This window comes from Pleurodeles waltl, chromosome 2_1, assembly GCF_031143425.1.
Source record: "Pleurodeles waltl isolate 20211129_DDA chromosome 2_1, aPleWal1.hap1.20221129, whole genome shotgun sequence".
Taxonomy (NCBI): Eukaryota; Metazoa; Chordata; class Amphibia; order Caudata; family Salamandridae; genus Pleurodeles; species Pleurodeles waltl.
The window spans coordinates 576,932,031-576,951,980 of record NC_090438.1 but is presented as its reverse complement, the minus strand read 5'-3'; the positions used below and the strand labels follow the sequence as shown (position 1 = coordinate 576,951,980).

Here is a 19,950-nt window from a genome sequence, read left to right as displayed (position 1 = left end):
CCTAGTTTCCAAAGTAGACCAATAGTAATGTGCCTTCTATTGGTCCAATTCCTACTTCCTACTCATACTGGCACTTCCAGAAGTGAGCTAATAATCCAGACATATGATGGAGTACTACAACATTTTATTGTTTGTCCTGCTATGCTGTAGTAGCACATGGGAACATACATTGGCAAAGCCAATAAATCTGCCGTGAAGAACACATGCTAACACAAGCATGAACAATTGTACGTTTTCTGACGTGTTGCTGTACAACCTTCTCCTTTCTGTGCCTTTTATGTCTGTAAACTGTTTTACATTCCCAAGATGGTTGTGCTGCATTGAAATAGCGTCACAATCTCATGCAACAAGAACAAGCAGCACCACAGGCTTAGGGGGGATCACAGGGCTCCAACAGAGGAGGCACATAAATAGCCAGTAGGACATTTACAAAGTCAAATGCTTTCCAATGCCACCAATGAATGCCAGTTGCTGGGTCGAGCTGCCATGGCTGAGATGCTGCTGACGTGTTGCTCCTGATCTCAAAGTGATGGGATTTTTTTGGTGGACATGTCTAGAGCATGTAGCCCTGGTGGTAACCAGTGCGTTGCAAAGGTGGTAGTCGTATAACTAAATAACTGTTGTAACAAGAGAGAGGATGCCTTCTAGGGCTTTTCATATTGTGGTCTATTCTGAAAAATAACTAGGAATTTAGCATTCTAGGAAACAGGCAGAAAGGTGTCACATCAACCTATAAAGATGTCCCAGAGAAGACAACGTTAATTGTCTTTATCTCTATTGGTCCAGGGACGGTAAATGTGTTGGGGGGTAGAAACATCTGCTGCACTTGTACCAGTGAGATAAATGAGCCTGCTAACCTGTTCTAGGAACATAATGGGGCAAGTGAAAAGTCAACTATTGTTACCACAGCATTGAAGGGGCTCTTAGTGTTACTTGTGTGAACTATGTGCGGGATTTGCTTTTTTAAATCTTGTCATTTTCTTTTTTCCAGGCGTCTACTGGACACCGAAGATGAGCTCAGCGACATCCAATCCGATTCGGTGCCATCGGAGGTGCGAGACTGGTTGGCCTCCACCTTTACGCGGCAGATGGGGATGATGCTAAGAAGAACCGAGGAGAAGCCACGCTTCAGGAGCATTGTCCACGCGGTTCAGGCTGGGATATTTGTGGAAAGGTAAAGGCAAATGCAGCTTTTCTGCTGTTGTCCCTAGCCAGACATCACAGACTGTACTTTAAATATTACATGAATCATATTTCTTGTTTCTGATTTCAATCTTTCATAAGGCTGAACTGAAGCTGAAAAAAATCTGAATAATTTAAAACTAAGAAATACTTTAGCTACATATCATGTCACTATACCTTAGCTTTAACCTTAGTAGAGCAGAGTACAGGAGGGCCACAGGCGGCTGACACATATTTGAACTTTCCTGAGTTCCTGTGATTTTCCTAGCCTTGCACACGCACATAATTTGCATTTCTACAGTTGTACATACCTACTTGGAAAATAGTGCCAGTATATTTCCAAAAGTATATTCCTTTTACCATAAGGATGCCCTTCAACGTGATATTTGATACATTTTGAAGTATCCACATGGATCCACCAAGTTACATGCTTGAGTGGAGATGCAATAGTATTTATGTAGTGCCTGCCACCATATGAGGGACTCTTGGCGCTGGCCTAAACACACCCAGCCATACACATGATACTTCAACTGTTTCTTGATGTTCAAGAGCTGGCTGGAGGCCGGATCTCATAGGGTATTACTCTCAAAGGATACCACGTTCCGTGACAAGAGTCCGTGGACAGAAAGGGGATAGCCTTCACGCCTAGCCAGGATATATTTTGGGGATTAGTAGCCTCTCTGATCTTTGCTCCCTAATCATCGCTTCGTGCACTGACAGGTGATTGCAGGCTAACTGTGAGCCTGAAGATACAAGCAGCGTAAGCCCCATACATTAAATTTTAAAGGGAATCGAAGACTTTATTGGGAGCCAACCCGGTGAGGCAACAATAAAGCATTTTATCATTTTTTTCTAAATGTGTTTTTGTATGTAATCCACCCCACAATAACCTAAAAAGGGCACTCTCGGTATTATTTGTGTAGTACAGATCTGTATCACCAGGGCTGCTTTTGGTTTCTGTCTGTCCCTGAGGAGTAATGAAGCTAATAGTATAAGGGCTGCCTCTGCGCCCTGAAACCGCTCCACATCGGCACCTGACATTTACTTTCTCGAGCATTCACATTTCCCGGATTGTAAGTGTTTTACAGAATAACACGCAGTTCTGTTATAGAACGCTACAAATGTTTAATTTTGGGGTCTGCCTGCTCTCTTTTCCTCACCAAACCCTGGGGACAAACACCAATTATCAGAAAGTTCCAAAGTGTGGTAAGGTGGGGAAACTAGTACCTTTTGGGATTGGCATGTTCAACTAGTCGTAGTTAAATTATTATGGATCGAATTGCCTTGGGACTTTTTGGTGTCTCCAGTAAAGCTACATGCGATATCCATCAGTACAGGTTTATTGCTCTGCTGTGCAGTAGGGAGATTTCAGTAAATATTACTTTCACCAGGGCATTGCCCAGTCAGTTTCGAGCTCTGTGTGTTTGATACATAATTAGAACTCGAGCCTCACATTTTTGCTGTCTTTGTAAGAAACACTCAGATTCTGTGCATTGATGCTAAATTTATTGATCGGTGTGACAACTAAAATATCTAAAAGGGCAGATTGAATTTAAAAATCACGAATAAACTAGAAATTACAGTGAGGTGTGCGGCCTGATTGTAAATGGGCCGCCCAGTTCATTCTGCTTTATTTAGGCATTGGGTACAAACTGGGACATCAACAATGTTCAAGCAAAGCCTAACAGTGCAATAGAAAGACCATTCCCGCTCTGAAAATGCGGCGAACATGCGCATCTATTGTCTGCTTTGCTGACACACACTGGGATGCAACCTGTAGGCTCAATGCACTATATTAAGTTGAGGCTACACTACCACTGTGAAACTGGCCTAAGCCTTGCTTCACCAGATGGGATTTGTTCAGACGATGTGGTCCAATGTGGAAACTAATCAGGAGTTAATATGTTCTCTACAATGTCCCACTAGTGACAGATGCCCAATTTATGACATAACTGTGACATTTCACTAAATGGGGCCATTGCGTCTTACATCTCATGCAGCCATTTCTCTCAGTATCTCAGTATCCGAAGCTTCACTATGGGATCATGCTGGAAAGATGAGTGTACACACACGGGTACACACACGCATATGCACTCACGCGAGCGTGCACACACACACACTCTCTTTCTACATAAGTGGCAAAAATGTAAAAAGAAATAAAAGGTCAACAACTTAGGGCAAAGTAACACACAATTTTGCAGGCTCCTTTTAAACACTTTCCTGTATCACAAAACAAAAATTCATGCCTCTGTTAAATAAATTGTGCCTCAAATTCTCAACTTTCCTCTCTCTCCTTGTTTACTTTATTAGAATGTACAGAAGGACGTCAAACATGGTCGGACTGAGCTACCCACCAGCTGTAATTGCAGTCCTAAAGGTAAAAACATTTATTACCATTAGAAATGCCAAATTAATTCCATTAATTATGTTTCTGAAGTGGTATGCACCACGAATGGCACATGTTAAGGATATATAGGTATGGAGCTATGCAAAAACTGAACATCACCCCTCACCTACCAGACATACCTTCACGATCTGAGGAACCTGAACCGTATTTTGGAGTAAATCACTAATTCTAATATGAATTAAGGAAGTTGAATAATTTTTTGTTAGATCTATGTCTTCATTTCACCAAATATCACTAAAAAGCAAAAACGGCAACTTAAATTGTTTGAAACTTTGCCAGAAGTCATTTAAAATAACACTTTCTATCATCACGATCCCATGAGGGCTTTTTAGGGTCAAGCGTGCAAGCGCTCTGGCCCCTGTTGTAATCTCTCTGTGGGCTTCTAATCACGCCCATGTCACGCCAATCAGTTTGGTTAGTTCGTGGGCTTGCCTTTTAAAATTTACTTGATTTAATTAGTGAAAGGCTTGCATACGTCATGCCTTTTCTGGTGCTTTGCCCTCTTCGAGAGCACCAGTAAACTACTGAAAACATACGAGGCTTTGTGTTTTCCAAATGGCTTCTGGACTACTTTTTTTTCTATATCCTATGCAGTGTGATCTCGCTGGGAAGTAGTGAAGCGCTTTGCATGACATCGACTCTGTTACATGGATAATTGCACTTTTGCTGGTTACTTGGATAATTGCACTTTTGCTGATACGTTTGACTGCGAGCAAACTTCTGTTTCCTTTTGTGCGTCTCCTTCATGCTCATGGCGGCCGTTGGCTCACTTATGTGAAACTGTTTTACTTTTCATTTTAAGTTTAGGTGGCAAGAAAAGTCCGGTTAGGCGTTTACAACACTAATAGCTTTAACTCAAGCAAATGCAAGACCCATTGCATTGCAAATGCTTGTTTTAATGATTTCCAAGAAATGTTAGGTTTACTGCATGTGTTTTCAGGCAGTGTTGTGTCTATTGGAAATACTGCATTCAAAATGTAGAAATCGAGATAAATGAGCATATATGTTTTTTGTTTACTTTTTTACCTCCTAGATTTACTGCAACAGGGCTTGTGCTTTACATGTTTATGAAAAACTCATATATTGTTATCATTATTATAAATGTAAGGAATGTCAGATGGCCTTTCAGGATCAGTTGAAGAAACCGTCCATCTGAACACCATAAGATCAAATCAGCAAAAAGAGAGCCTTGTTTTCAGGAGGGCAGTAGCGGACTTTCACCAAAACAGTGGGAAATGCCACTTTCAGCTTTGCCCCCATCATATTTCAAGGGCAGCAGCTTGCAGTATTTCAGATGGTAGAACTACTGTCATCCTCACTATTGGGGGCACCCTTTTGCCAGAATTGGAGACTGTGAACATGGGGTGGATGTTAAACTCAAGTAAGGAAGTGCATACAGTGTTATGTCTACCAAGGTTCCTTATGGCCAATCCATCCACTGAAAGCATGCCGTCCCAGGCAGAAGTAATTTTTAAGTGCCATTCATCAGAAACACTTGTTATGAGTGTCCTGGGACCGGAACGCCACTTTGGGCGTTCATCAGCGGGGAACCATTGCTTGCTGCCACAGATTTGTCCATATGCATGCAGAACCTGATTTGAAGTAATACATACTTGCCATATTGTCGAGTCTAATTGAACTTGAAGTCCTGACTGCCGCCAGTATGGCAGCAGAGACACAAAGACAGGCTGCTTAAATTAAAATGGCCTCAGGGATTATTACTGTTTAATGAAATAAGTAACACATTGTAATGACTAATAACATTCTATTTACATAATATATGTATTTGACTGAAAAACCGAGTCATTTATATGTCCTGCATCATTATTATTGCTATCCTCCAAGTTAAAAGTTTTTGTGGGTCTGACTCGTATTTTCTGCCAAATGCCTGAATGCAAGAAACTGGGCTAATAGTTGAGAGGGCTGAAAGCCCGACCCAAATAATAAACACAATCCTTGTCAGGGTGAACCACAAAAATCACTAAATTAACCAGTGCTTCACCCTCTGGTCGCTTGGCACAAAAGCTCCCAAGCTTAACAAAGAGGCAATGTCTAAAGTATTTATGCAGCACTCAAACAGTTGTAAAGTGAAACCACAACACAAGAAAAATACTAAATATGGTGGAACAATACAAGTTCTAATAAATAAAATGACACCAAAATGAACAAAATCCATTTAGTAGAACCAGAGTTATGAATTTTAATTTGTTTAGTGTAATCTAGCACCAAGTCCTGGGTTCAAGGAGCATGTCCAGTCCTCCTGCGGGTGATGTGTTGTTTGTGAATCACACAGCTGCCTAGCATTCTCCTCTGAAAGCCTTACAAGCCTACAGATTCACCAGTCACAGCTTCCAGCACTGGTCTGTGGCATTGTAAGTGGAGACAAGCACTGGTTCAGGCACTGACTTGGCAAGATTTGGAAACAATTCACTAAGCTGTTGTCTCACAGGGCTCCCTCCTCCCATGGTTGAGGTCACAGGGCGGGGAGCAAGAGAGAAACCCATAAACAGTAGCAGCCTCTGGGAGACCTGCAAGTGCCATTCCAATATGGCTCACTTAGAATAACTTATTACTGTACTGTTAGTAGTGACATAATTATTTTACTATATACAGGTACAGATAAGACAACGTGTTGGAACAGGAAAATGATATATGCCCATTAACAGGGTGCTGAAACTCTTCCACATATAACGTATGTGATAAAATATCCCATTTGTACATTATGTGGATATTGCAAGCCACCAAAGAATTCCAGGACTATAAGGAGGCACAAGGCAAAAGCTGAGTGTCTGTATAAGATCACAGTATTCCAAGATTACTTACAATATCTTTTTCTTGTACATTTGGGGGTGCTTTATTCTTTATTATATATAGTAATATAGCCTCACAGATTGTGCCAATTGCAATGTGATTCTTTATTTTACATAAGTTGACTCACTCGCTGGTAATCTTAAACTCTTACACTGGGACCCTGCTATCCATTACCCAGTGTATGTGCTGTGCCCCTAAAACGTGTCACAATTCACTTTACCTGCATAATTGGCACATTTAACTTTCCTATAATTCCATAGTTATGGTGCAGAAATACACCCACAGCAGAGAAAGTGAAATGTCACTTGTGGATTGCAGCACCTATGGCGCCATTCACTACAGTGGTACTGAAAACATACATGGCTTTAGGACTCTTTGTAGCCTACCTGCTGCAGTGTAAATCCTGTAGTGTGACCTGTCAAAATAACTCTTTTTGACAGGTAAAGAGTTCACCTATAAATATTAGTAAGTCACTTTTATCTCGTCCAAGTAGCCCACATGTCAGGGTGTATGGTATGTAAAAGTAGGACATGGGACAATTAATGTTACCATGTACCTACAGGGAGATGGCCTAAAGGGTATTTTCACTATGGCAGGGCTAGCTGTCCAATGTTGAAAACCAGCATATAGATTAAAATAGAAATACCATATCTCAGAAATGGGAACAGCTAGAAAAATATTTAAACCACTCTTTTTAATAGGTATTCAAATTCGGTGAAGTCAGATTTTTATTAAATATTAATAAAATGAACTCATAGAAAGTCTCCTTTTCCCTAGCTGATCCCTCAGAAGGCTAATGAGCATTATCCTCTAACATCTGGTCAGCATGTGCTTGGCAAAAATGAGGTGTGAAATTCCCCCCCAATCAGACCTTCATAGTACATCAGATTGATTGACAGGTTGACCTGATTGGATAGGGATGATTCCCCTGAGCTCAGCAGAATATTCAGGGAGTGGGCTGTAGCCATCATGTTGGCACAACAGTGCCAAACCCTGCACAACAGACCTGGGTGAGGCACATTGTTAGAAATTGGGACTCTAGATGGTAGAGGTTTGCACTCTGTCCACGAAGGGATCACAATCCTAGTCAGGGCAAGTACGATATACACTAAGGGCCAGATGTAGCAAAGGGTTTTACCCATTATGTGTCTATGGGAAAATGTGTTCGTACATATGGCCCTAAAAGTGTACCTGTGCTCACCTTCTGGTAGCTTGGCACAGAGCAGTCAGGCTAAACTAAATAGGCAATGTGTAAAGTATTTGTGCACAGACACACACACAGTGACACAGTGAAAGCACCACAAAAGTACTACACACCAGTTTAGAAAAATAGTCAATATTTATCTTGGTCAAACAATACAAAAAAACGACAAAAATCCAACATACACAAGTCAACTTATGAATTTTTAACAGTGAAATTATAATGCAGTGCTTAGAAGACAGTAGCTCCAACTGGAGCTATCTGATCACGGTGTACTGGGGCAAATCTAAAAGTGCAGTCCAATTGCAATGGAGCACAGGTTGGGTACAGGAGTCCCACAGAACCACTGACAGTATCTTTGTTGCATCGATGCTCGGTAACAATTCGTTGATCCAGAAGATGAGATGCGTCCTGCTTGCTGGCGATACGTCAGTTCCACGTTGATGCTTCAATGTGCAGAGCGATGAGTACTTGTTCCATTGAGTCGGTGCTGTGTCGGCCGCATTATAAGTCGGGGTTGCTGTGTCGCACAGTCCGCTAGCATTGTCCGCTGCTTCGGTGCAGGCAGTGGCAAAGTGGTGTTTCTGCAGTGGGATACTTCAGTTTCAAGTGACATGCCAATGACGTTGGGTCAGTTCTTGTGTTGCAGCACCACACTCACCTCCAAGGGCCCAGAACTAGATTTGGCACCACTTGGTAGAGCAGGCCTTGCAGCAGAGGAGCCCAGGTGATGGTAGCAAGATGCAGGTGAAGTCTCTGATATCCCTGAGACTTCAGAAACAGTAGACAAGCTCAGTCAAGCACTTGACAAACTTTAGATTTCAGGATGTAGAGAGGTCCAGGCCTCTCACTCCCAGGCAAGAAGTAGCAACCAGCAGACCAACACAGCTCCTCTGACTGCTGCTGATGGTGCCTCTACCTTTGCTGGGACGAACTGAGAGTCTCCTGACTCCCAGTTCAAGGCCCTCCACCCGCAGGCTTATCTCTGTGCCTCATCCCTGGTGGTCTAGTGGCCATCAGAAGTAAGTATTTCCTTTCTTTTCCTTCTCTCTGTCGCTCTTTCACTCTTGTGTTTTCTGCCTTTTTCTTCTATCATCCCTTGTTTTTTTTATATTTCTTTTTCCTTTCTCCCCTCTCTCCACTGTCCCCTTCCCCCCAACGAAGCACCTTTTCCACGCTCCCGCCTCCCAGCTGACCGCTCACCCTGTCCCCCTCCTTTTCTTAATGGCAGCCGCAGCGCTGTGAGAGGGCTACTGTACTGAACTTCTGTCAGCATCTGATGCCCTCCCAGGCTCCTCTGGCTGCTGCTGCCTCTGCCTTTGCTGGGACAAACTGAGAGTCTCCTGACTCCCATTTCGAGTCCCTCCTCCACTCGCAGGTTCGTCCCTGCACCTCATCCCTGGTGGTCTAGTGGCTATCACAAGAATGTATTTCCTTTTCTTTTCTTTCTCTCTTTCGCTCTTTTACTCTTGCGTTTTCTGCCTTTTTCTTCTATCATCCCTCGTTTTTATCTATTTCTTTTTCCTTTCTCCCCTTTCTCCTCTACCCCCTACCCCCCACGAGGCATCTTTCCCTCCCTCCCGCCTCCAAGCTGACTGCTCCCCCACCCCCTCGCCGCCCCTTTTAAATGGTGGCCCCATGCAGCGGGCGCACAGCTGGCTCACTGAAGGCAAGCCCGTCTGTGCCCATCCGCAGCTGGACTGTGCCCAGTGCCAAGAACCCTGGTGGCTCTTCGGATGAGCCCCTTCCCTCCCCCCCAGCACCTTGAGACCCTCACAGGTGAGTAGCCATGCTTTACAAGCATTGATTGATTGATAGATTGAGCAGAACAAACAGCTAAGTGGCAGTCCCTCCTGACAGCACAGCAGTCCTCCTTCCTGGTAGAAGGTCCTCAGTCCAGAAGTGTTCTGAGTGTATGGTGCCAGAGACCCAGTACTTATTCCCAAAATGGCCTTTGATGTAGAGGTAACTTCAAAAGAAGTCTCTGAAGTGCACAAGATTCCTTTTAAACCCAGCCCTGGCTCCAGACTACTAGTAGGGGGTAATTAGTCCTTTGTGTGAGGGCAGGACACAGCCTATTCAGATGTAAATGTGAACTGCCTCTCCCTCTCCCTGCCCAGGATGACTATCAGTATGCAGATGTATGCAGTTTTGTCTCCTGCACACCTATCCCTTCCTGTTTTTGGCTGTCAGGAGAGAATGCACAAATATAGCTGTCACCTAAACCCAGACATGTATTCAGAGACTGGCTAAGGCACAGAATGATTAAAGTAAGAAAATGCCAACTTTCTAATAGTGGCGTATCAGACCTGCAATTTAAAAAACACCTTCACCAAAAGATGGATTTTCGAATTGTGAGTCCAGAGGCACCAAACTCCATATTTCTATCTTTTCCCAATTGGAAATTACACTTAAAAGATGTTTTAAGGTAGCCCCAATGTTAGCCTATGGGGGAGAGAGTCCTTGCAATAGTGAGCAATAAATGTAAGAGCTTTTCACTATCTGGACATGTTAAAATTAAAAGTACATGTCTAACCTTTGAAATACACTGCACCCAGTCCTTGGGGCAAACTAGTGCCTACCTTAGGGGTGACTTACATGTTATAAAAAGGAAGGCCTAGGCTTGGCAAGTAGGTGCACTTGCCAAGTCAAAGTGGCAGTTAAAACTGCACACACAGGCTCTGCAAATGCTGGCCTGAGGAATGTTTGAAAGGCTACTGTAGTGGGTGGCACAATCAGTGCTGCAGGCCAACTAGTAGCATTTGACCTACAGGCCCTGAGCACACATAGTGCAGTCTACTATGGACTTACCAGTAAATCAAATATGTCAAAAACAGAGACGCCAATGTTACCATATTTTAGGCACAGAGCACATGCACTTTATCACTGGATAGCATGCTAAAGTGCCCATAGTCCTAAAGCCAACAACAACAGGGTCAGAAAAAGAGGAGGCGGAAGGCAACAAGCCTGGGGATGGCCCTGCAGAAAGGGCCATTTCCAAAACACATGTAAAACGTTTCAGCTCTTAAAAGGGTTCATACAGAACCAGATAACAGTTATTGTGTATCTCCTGCCTGATCACTAGAAGACTCTGCTTTTTTTTTACCATACATCTGTCTCCTGTTGGGTTGTGGGTCCAGGTATGTATTAGATGTGGAAGCACCCTGGCGAGTTCCTAGTCACAATCCAATACACCCTCAGGCCATCGGAGCCCAAGTTTTGCACGGCTGAAGTCTTTGGCCATCTGGCATTGCTCTGACATGTGGTCTTTTGGACCAGTTTTCAATAAGGCAAAAAGGAACTACTGAAAAAGTTATTAGGGTTACCCATACAAAGTTTTACCTCATTGATTATGGAGTACCTAGGAGTCACCCCTACTAACTAGTGCCAACCTTGAATGTGCCATCTAAGGTACCATCCTCAAAACACCTTCTGGACCTATGAAAGAACTGAAGAGGACTGGACCTGCTGTCTATGACCTGAGAGGAGCACTGAAGCTGGATCTGCTCCTTCCTGTACCTAGCACCAATAAGTGGACTCCGTGGGTCAACTAGCTGACCTATTGTGTGACTATAGGGACTGAACAAACTACCAGAGGCCTTTTTCTGGAATAGGCCAGTGATACAAAATCTAGGTTGTCCCCAGAGCTGCATGGGTCAGATTTCGAACCATTTAATTCAAGGGCTGATTTTAATGCACCAGCATGGAATTTACAAAGTCAGTTGGACTGCAGCCCTGACACAAGACCACTTTGCAGTCTTGCGCAGGCTGTGTTTTCAGTTTGCTATCAGTCCGGCTAGATGAGTTCCAGGACACAGTGGCAAATCAAAGAGTCTTTCATTTAGGAATAACACATTGAATGGTAGCACTAGAGAGCAGGAACTTGTAGCTTAAAATGTTTATTATGAAAATCCTCATTCTAGTGCATGCACTACGTATAGTAACTATACAGAAAGCAAAAATAAAATCAGCTGATTATGTAATAATAAGCAAAAACAAGTTAAACATCTTCTAACACAGTTAGCAAGTTTCTGAAATCCTAACACCCTAAATCTTTTCCTAAGTGCAATTCTAAAACATTAAATAGAGCATTAAATAGAAAAGTGCCTTTTGACTTTTAGGCCCATATTTATACTTTTTTAGCGCCACCTGTGCGTCATTTTTTTACGCAAAAGTGGCGAAAACTCGCAAAATACAATTGTATTTTGCAAGTTTGCACTGCTTTTGCGTCAAAAAGCGGTGCAAATGCGGCGCTAAAAAAAGTATAAATATGGGCCTAAGATTTTTTTAGGCTGGATCAAACAGCATATTTTTGAACACTCGATTTCAGCTATTCCTTATCAGAGCTCTGCTGACTAAGCCAAATATTTGCTCTTGTTGAAGGATACCATCTTCACAGTTTCTGGAAGCAACTCTCTTACTGACAGTGGATGGATTGGCAATCTGATGGGACATCTGTTGATACTTCTGATGTGAAGACCTTTCCTAATCAATGGTCAAATCCTGGAGTTTATGTATTGTTTGACCACTAACTTTATCTCATGTACTAAAAATAAAAAAAGGGTTTGGAAACAATAAGACTACTTCAGCAAGACTAAACCAATGTAGAACAAAATATGTCAGCTCTAAACACATGCTGACATTAAGGGACTTATCACGAGTTCGGCAGACGGTTTAGGCCTGAGTTTCCACCCTCTGGCCTACAGCAAAACACCCTCCAGCATGGTCCCCGGCTCATAATCAAGCCGGCGGCACTGCTGTAGGATGCAGGGTGCACCAGCACCCTCGCAATGTTCACTGTCTGCTTTGTCCAGGGGACCCCTGCACTGCCTATGCAAAGTGCATTGGCAGTGCAGGGTTTCCTGCACTCTTTCTCCACCAGCCTTTTTATGGCAATGCTACTGCCATGAAATCGATGGCAGAGAAGGAGGTTGTAATTCCCAGGGATGCTTCCAGCGCTGCCCTGGCAGATTAGGACCGCTGTAACCCCCAGACTGCCGGGATCTCTGATCCTGATGGTGCTGGCTGTCCGACAGCACCATGACCGCCGCAGTCATAATATGGCATTCGGACCCCTGCATTGGCGGTGGTCCGACCTCCACAGCAAGTTTCGCGGTCTAGTGACCGCAAGGTGAGTAATTGGGCCCTAAGTCTCAATCTTTGTAAACAATAAGCTTACACAGTAAGGGACCATCCTGTAATTATTGCACTCATTAATATACACAAAAAATGCCAGCCTACAGAGTGGTCAGCCGTGGTGATATTTGCATTTTGGCATGTGCTCTGTGAGCTTCACACTTTCAAATAGAGATAAAGGAAAGCTGACAGCAGGCATGAAATTAAAACAGACTAACTGAATTAGAACTGTCACAGTGTTCTCTAAACCAGCTGGCTAGTAGCAACTGGACTGAACTTTGCTGTTGTCCTCTTAGAGAGTCTCTAAGTGCCTTCTCAGGAGTCCTAGGGGCCTTGCAGCTTACTCCTGTGGATGTTTGAGTACCAGAGGAAAGTTTGGAACATTTTGAAAACTTTTCCTCCAGAGCACCACAGCTACAGTGGGACCTGCCAGAAAATGTATCCGACTGCCAGTTCCATATCTTTTGAGTCTGTTTCAGTTTTGTCCTGCTCAAGCTCCCTGCGCCTCTGAAAAAATGACTAAGGGACAGATTTGGAGTTTAGTGGAGGGGGTTACTCTGTTGCAGACGTGACGGATATCCCGTCCTCTGAATTAACATTCCATTATAGCCTAAGGAAATCATAATACAGCGTAACCCATCCACCAAGCTCTGAATCAGGCCTTAAGTCATTTCTGAATTGGTACTTAAAACATTTTCAATGAGAAAAGGAAGTGGGACCTTCCTTCTTCTGTTACCTCGTCTTTGGTTCAAGCTGAGCCAACAGTTTCAGTGGGGGTTGTTTCATCTAAAAAAGTAACAAAGTTGCTTTCTGCATAGAGGCTTACAAAAAACGTCAATGCTTTTCTTCAAAAAAGTGATTAAGACCCTTTCTGAAGTAGGACTCAGAACCTTTTGGGGATTTTTGGCTTCCAGACTTTCCGCATATTGCATTCGACCAGGGCTCCATCCTGGTTGGTTTCAAAATTGCGCCTAGGTCCCAGTTTACTGCTTCCATAGACAATCATTTATGGTTCAAGCTTTTGGCACTATTTCTACTTAGAACATTTACAAAAATCATATCTCCTATTTTATTTATTGGATATTTGTCATTTTGGTCTTATTAAACATTATTTACCTTTATTTTAAAATTGATTGCAAAGTATTATTGTGCTTTGGCTACTGTGTGGCTTTTTCTACTGTGTATGCACTGCTTACTTCACACGTTGCCAGTGAATTAAGCCTGAGTGCTTTGTGTCACATTACCAGGAATTGCACACACATTTATTTTATTTAATCTAGGGACACTTGTCCACCCCAAATAATATTCTATTTGTTACAGTACTTTAGCCTTACTAAGGTAAAAATGCTTGAATTAATCTTACCTACTGGTTATTACGCAGGCCGCATTCAAGGTCATTTTTTTTTACCATGTCTCCTCCAACAGGAACCAGCCATATGCAAATCAGCATTTTCCTTCTCTAATAGGAACAGTCATTTTCAGATTGTAAGGCCAGTCCCCCTCTTAACTGAAACACAAGCACCCCCAGACCTATTTATGCTTTGCCAGAGACGTTTAGTTTGAATCTTGTGGCACAATACGGGCATTGCCATGTCTGGCCATATCTGTCACTGAGGAAAACCAAAATGAGATGAGTGGGATGCTTGCATGAATCTCAGCCTCTGGTAATTTCTTAGGCCGCCTCTCAGCCCATCATTTTTTGCTCATCATGCTAGTGTAAATAGTGTAAATCAGATCTGGTCCTCCTCCAAAGGAACAGTCCAGCCACAACTGCCAGGCCAGGTCCTCTATGAATGGGGCCACAAGCAAAAACAATGCTGTTTTCAGCCTCGTTAGCTTTCGTCAGTAACTATAGCTTGAGCAGGGCCATATGGCTTGTCACCGAGTGGCATAGTGATCAAAAAGTGATTGTTCAGAATGTAGCCACACAGTGATCGCCAGTGGCTGAAATTAATTTAGGCATTCCTTCTATTACCTTCTATTTGTTTCAGTTTTGCCAAAAGTGTAATGGGTATACTCAGATGTGGGTACCGTGCCAACTAGCCGAAGGAATAGGAAGAAACTGATGAGGCCTAAGTAGGCCAAACCCAGTCTGGGGATGCTTGTGTTCCCTTCTAGAGGGGGCCTGGCCGGACAGGGTGAACTGTTCCTATCGCAGCAAGACTTTATTGAGAGAATATTTCAAAATGACTATTCAAATATTGATTTAAATCAGTTGTAAAGTATCCTGGTTTCAAACTGAAATGATATGGTGTAGCAGTTTCAACTGCTCTCCTGCCAGAAGTTAAGTCACGCACTCTACGAATTCTTTAAGTCACACAAATTGAAGCTGGAGTGAGAACGGATTTATTTACGAACCATAACTAACAAAGGGGCCCGTGCAATAAAAAGAATGAAACCCACATGGCCGCTAACAACAGACAGATTAACAACACGTCAGATGGAGAGGTCCGAGACAGCAGATGTGGCTGTGCCTTCCATCCATGGAGGAGTTCAGTAGAGTCAGCCCACGCCATGCAGCTGCAGCACAAGCGTGTGCCATCAATAACAGGAAGAAGCCGGGACATACATACACACAAGACACGCCCAGCACAAGAAGTCATGCAGCTGTTGGCTTATCTCGCAGAACACTCGAAAGGTTTACAGTGCCGTTTTCGGCCATTTGATGATAAAAGCGATATTATCCTACTCCATTTGGCCACTCACAAACTACAGCATCAATACAGTAAAATGCATCGCTGCACATTCAGCGCAAATTAACTTCTGAAGATAAGCTGAGTTAGAACCCTTATTACAGGATCCATCTCATGCTTCAGCCTTTTGAATTACTCATGTGTCTTTCCAGTGAGCCAAAGGGAAGCCGCTGGCTAACAAAGACGTATGCCTTCTTGAAAGCATATTCCAAGGAGGTTCAGAACAAGACATAGCGGCGAAGCCTGAGTATGTCGGGTGTTTGGCGGTTTGAACCGTTGCATCTTTAATGCCCCTTTTGAAGGATGGCCCTCCGGGGCAGTGAATATGCTGGCAACAGAATCCTTCAACGGCCAAGAGAAAATGTCTGACCCGAGGGCACGTGGCGCTGCATTAGAGGTTGGTTTATTGCACCCAGAGCTTTACCTCCTCAAGACCCTGTGCGCTCTGAAGCCTACTGCGCCTAGATTAAACGCCAAAGGGTTTTCTTTACCTGATATAGGCATTGCCCGCCTCAGGAAATAAAGGGATTAAAGATTTCAGGAGAATGAAGGAATGACTGTAATCTTCATTAGTTGTAGGAGATATAACGGAGTCAGTGTACTCATCATTGCTGCTCCCCACTGCGCGGGTTTGTTGAAGAAAACTGTGGGTGGGCTCTTAAACTGGTGCACTGGTAAACTTTGAGCTAGTTTAAAGGATCATTGCACGGGTATATGTTCATTTTATTGGTCTTTAATAATTGTAAATCATTTCTCTTGGGGTTATGCAAGATCATCATCAAAACAAACATACTTTATACATAAAATTATCAGTATGTGCAGATCATCAAATAGCAAACAGATTGAAAGGCCATGTCATCTTGTCCTTATACCCAGCCCCAACCATCCGAACTACACTTTCGATTAATCAGAATATATCTTAAAAGTACATGCAGCGCATGCTTCCAGTTTATAACAAATAAGTCACTTTATAATTTCTCATGGGTGCTTCCACTGCATATTCAAAAGTATTAAATAGCTTTTCTGAATCCAATACTAATCCATGTTTTTTTGTTTTTTTAATCACAGATGTGCACAATATCACCATATCTAGTGCAGACAGAAGCGTTTCCCAAATGGCTCCACTCACTGGATCTCTCCAGACTAATGAAGAAGTGGCATAACAGCGCAGCAAGCAAAGTTTCTGCCCTGTCCTGCTTTGCGTCACCTGGAAAGAGCAGAACTGTGCTGTATATTCAGAGAAGTTACATTGTTCTGCTCTCTCAATGCGCTGGCTCAAATTGGGCTGCCTCGCACCAACGTAGGCACACTTGTGCCATAGTGCAAGGGTGTCTGCATTGTGGTCAGAATAGTTTTGTGCAGGAAGAGATACCTTCCTGCAACAAAAACTATCCCTTAAAGATATTTCCTCTTTGTATGTGTGCTGCAGAATTGATCAAAATCCATGGGGGGACGCACAGGATGCCCATGCACCACCTCATGTAACCCATGGAACTCCTCCCTGGCTCAAAGTAATGTAAGGCAGCACAAATTATTGTGTTATTTTACTTTTTGTTACAAAGCTACACAAATCAATAGACTAGATAAAACTCCTACTCCTAAAAGTAGCCAGAACATGTGCATATTTTGTTATTAACAAGGGGCATCCCCTTTACATGCCTAGTAGATCTCCTTGTGCATTACTCATTGGCTAATTCGTGAGGAGATACTTTGTGAAAGTCCTCAATAACAAAACCTAACCCTTGACACACCAATAGTTTTGTACACTCTGGCCACTTGCAAGCAAAATATTGACTATATTCTCAACAATAAGGCCCTCAATATGTAGGGCAGGTAACAGGAGTTACTGGTCCTCTCTGAATTACAAGGATTGGATGAACATGTGGAGTTGGAAGTGTTTCTCCTTGACAACTGTATAGGAGAAGCCTAGTCAAAATGGGCAATAATATGTAGGAAATGGTGAAAGAACACTGACCTTTAATTTCATCTGTTGAACTTGACATGCCCTAATATCCATGTTTTCCTCCTATACGTTGTTGTTCTTGTGATTCTTATGCAATTTCTAGTGAATTTAGAAAGACTAGATCATATTTTGGCAAACAGTAGGTAAACATGCTATGTTTCTTATAGGCCAGCCTTAAACAGCCCTTCATAGACATCCTTTAGGGAAGCAGTATGAGCAACAAAAACGTAACTATGATGGTGAGATGTGTACATTTCAGTAGGAAAATTCCTGGTGACCTCCTAGGAAATCTTGGTAGGTTTTCTATAAGTTTACTTTCTCATAAGAGTTTCACCACTTGGTTCATAAATGGCACCAGAGCGCCTTCATGGAAATTTAGGTCCATATGACATAGTTACCAATTCTGTATTGTGCCTGTAGCTCCAGTTTTGTATATGAGTCCATATATGTGCACTATCTACTCAAAAAGTGCATTCCATTTATCATATGACTTGTCAAACTGTATGTTTTTTGACTAGCTAATTATATTACACTCAAAACAATAATATTTGATTGAGGTAAAATGAATGCATTTTGATGATCAATCAGAAGGAACAAAAGTGAGTGTCTGTTGTGATATTATGTTTAAACAAGCAATGGCAAAGACAAAATGTCAGGCATTGCAGACAACCTTTTGGCAATTCTTGTTTTCCATGGTTTTTGCAAAAATCTATTTTCCGAAAATGCTGATCTCTCATCAGTCTAAAAAAATCATAAGCTTCAGTCAAAAAAAAATTGGGTCTAAAAATACCATACATTACTGTTGGAAATGGCTCTTTCTGCGGTGTTATCCCCAAATGTTTTGCCTTACTCCTGCTATTTTTCTGACCCTCTTTTTGTTGGCCTTAGTACTCTGGACACTTTACCGCTGCTAAACAGTGCTAAAATGCATGTGCTCTCTCCCCTAAAACTTGATATAATTGGCTTACACCTGTTGGCACATTTAATTTACCTGTATGTCCCTTTTAATGTGGTATACCACCTTCCTAGGTCCTGTCAATTAAATTCTACTAGTGGATCTGCAGCACTGATTGTGCCAACCATAGAAGTAGCCTTTCAAACTGGTCTCAGACTGCCACTGAAGAAAGAAAGAAAGAAAGAAAGAAAGAAAGAAAGAAAGAAAGAAAGAAAGAAAGAAAGAAAGAAAGAAAGAAAGAAAGAAAGAAAGAAAAAGAGGACAACTTAATACAGAACAGTTTCAAATGAACACCATCTGGTATGCTGTGAATAGCAACAGTAAGAAAAGGAAAACACTCCAAAGGGTATTCAGAACAACACAGGAAGAATATGGGATTGGCAGGAGATGGGATCTGATAAAGATGCAATGCACATCAGAAATGTCCGGCTATTACAGGGAAATGAGTTAAGTTACCTTAGTGCACGAGTTATAGTTACTTGAAATAATTCTAACTAAAACAGCTGAATATCTATGGTTTTATACATGTAAATTCTGATCCTAATTATAACGTCCCTATAACCTTTGTTTTTTTTAGTGTCAAGTATTGGACATAATGGCATTTTAACTCCAATCAAAACATGGCCGGTGGTAGGTGGATTATCACCTCAGGCTGATGAGGGAAGGCTTCTCCAAGGAGCAGACAGTAGAGGGGCTATTGTGGGCATAGTGGCATAGACGACACTCTATTTCCACCTCTGAAGATCCACCATCAGCCTCAAAATAAGGCAGTGTTCCCCTGCAACCTTTTTTGAAACCATATTTTTTATGCTTCAGGTCTGAGCATAAGCATTACAGTGTAGGCACGGGGTTCATTGCATCGATCATTCTACTCCCTAATAGGCCTGCCATTTGTTCCAAATTTCATGAAGTTCTTGACAACAACCTCTTGCTTCGTAGATTGATTCCTCCCATTTGGTGCACCAAGTAGCCAGAGTGGGGACGGTGGGGTGGACCAAGTGAGAGCTTTATTTCATTTGGCTAGCAGCCCGCCTAGACCCACTAAAGAACAATCTCCCCTGGGACCACCCACATCCTCTGATATTACCAGTGGGGCAATCTGAGATGTAGGCTCAATAGATCAACCTAGCACTTGTGAGAGTATATTAAATATTTCCACCCAGTAGGCTGCAATAATCTAGCAAGTCCAGACCATAAAGAAAAAGTCCTTATTCTTATTGAAAGCATTTAGGTGAAGAGTGAGACTTGAGATTGCAGAGTCACAGTGGTACAAAGTAAATATGGTGTAGGTACATTAATTGTATCACACTGAGGCAGGAGGATATTACCAGTGCCCTTGGGACTATTTTGGTGTTCCTCAGTCATCTTCATCTAGCTGACCTACTCATCTCTCTGATCATTCCTGTATGGGGAGAAAATGGCACTTATCCAAAGGGAATCCATAAGGACTCTGGTGTCTAGTCTGTTGTACTCAAAGATTTCAGTCAGATCAGTGCAATACGGCAATAGGACATGATGGAGTTGCATGAATCTATAGAATTGGAAGCTGTGAAGTTGAAAATATACCTGTGATTCTTGAACTTGCTTCATGTGCAAGCTTTG

The 19,950-nt window shown here is 42.5% G+C and overlaps 1 protein-coding gene across 11 annotated transcripts in view; it reads left to right on the top strand.

The window, feature by feature from the left end:
* Positions 1-19,950, top strand: part of PDE1C (phosphodiesterase 1C) — a 1,966,671-nt gene that overhangs the window by 1,470,960 nt on the left and 475,761 nt on the right. For all 11 annotated transcript variants that reach the window (XM_069215191.1, XM_069215280.1, XM_069215225.1 and 8 more), the window contains 2 exons: positions 992-1,174; positions 3,493-3,559. In XM_069215191.1, the coding sequence (XP_069071292.1) occupies positions 992-1,174; positions 3,493-3,559 (250 nt within the window). The remainder of the gene's footprint in view (positions 1-991; positions 1,175-3,492; positions 3,560-19,950) is intronic.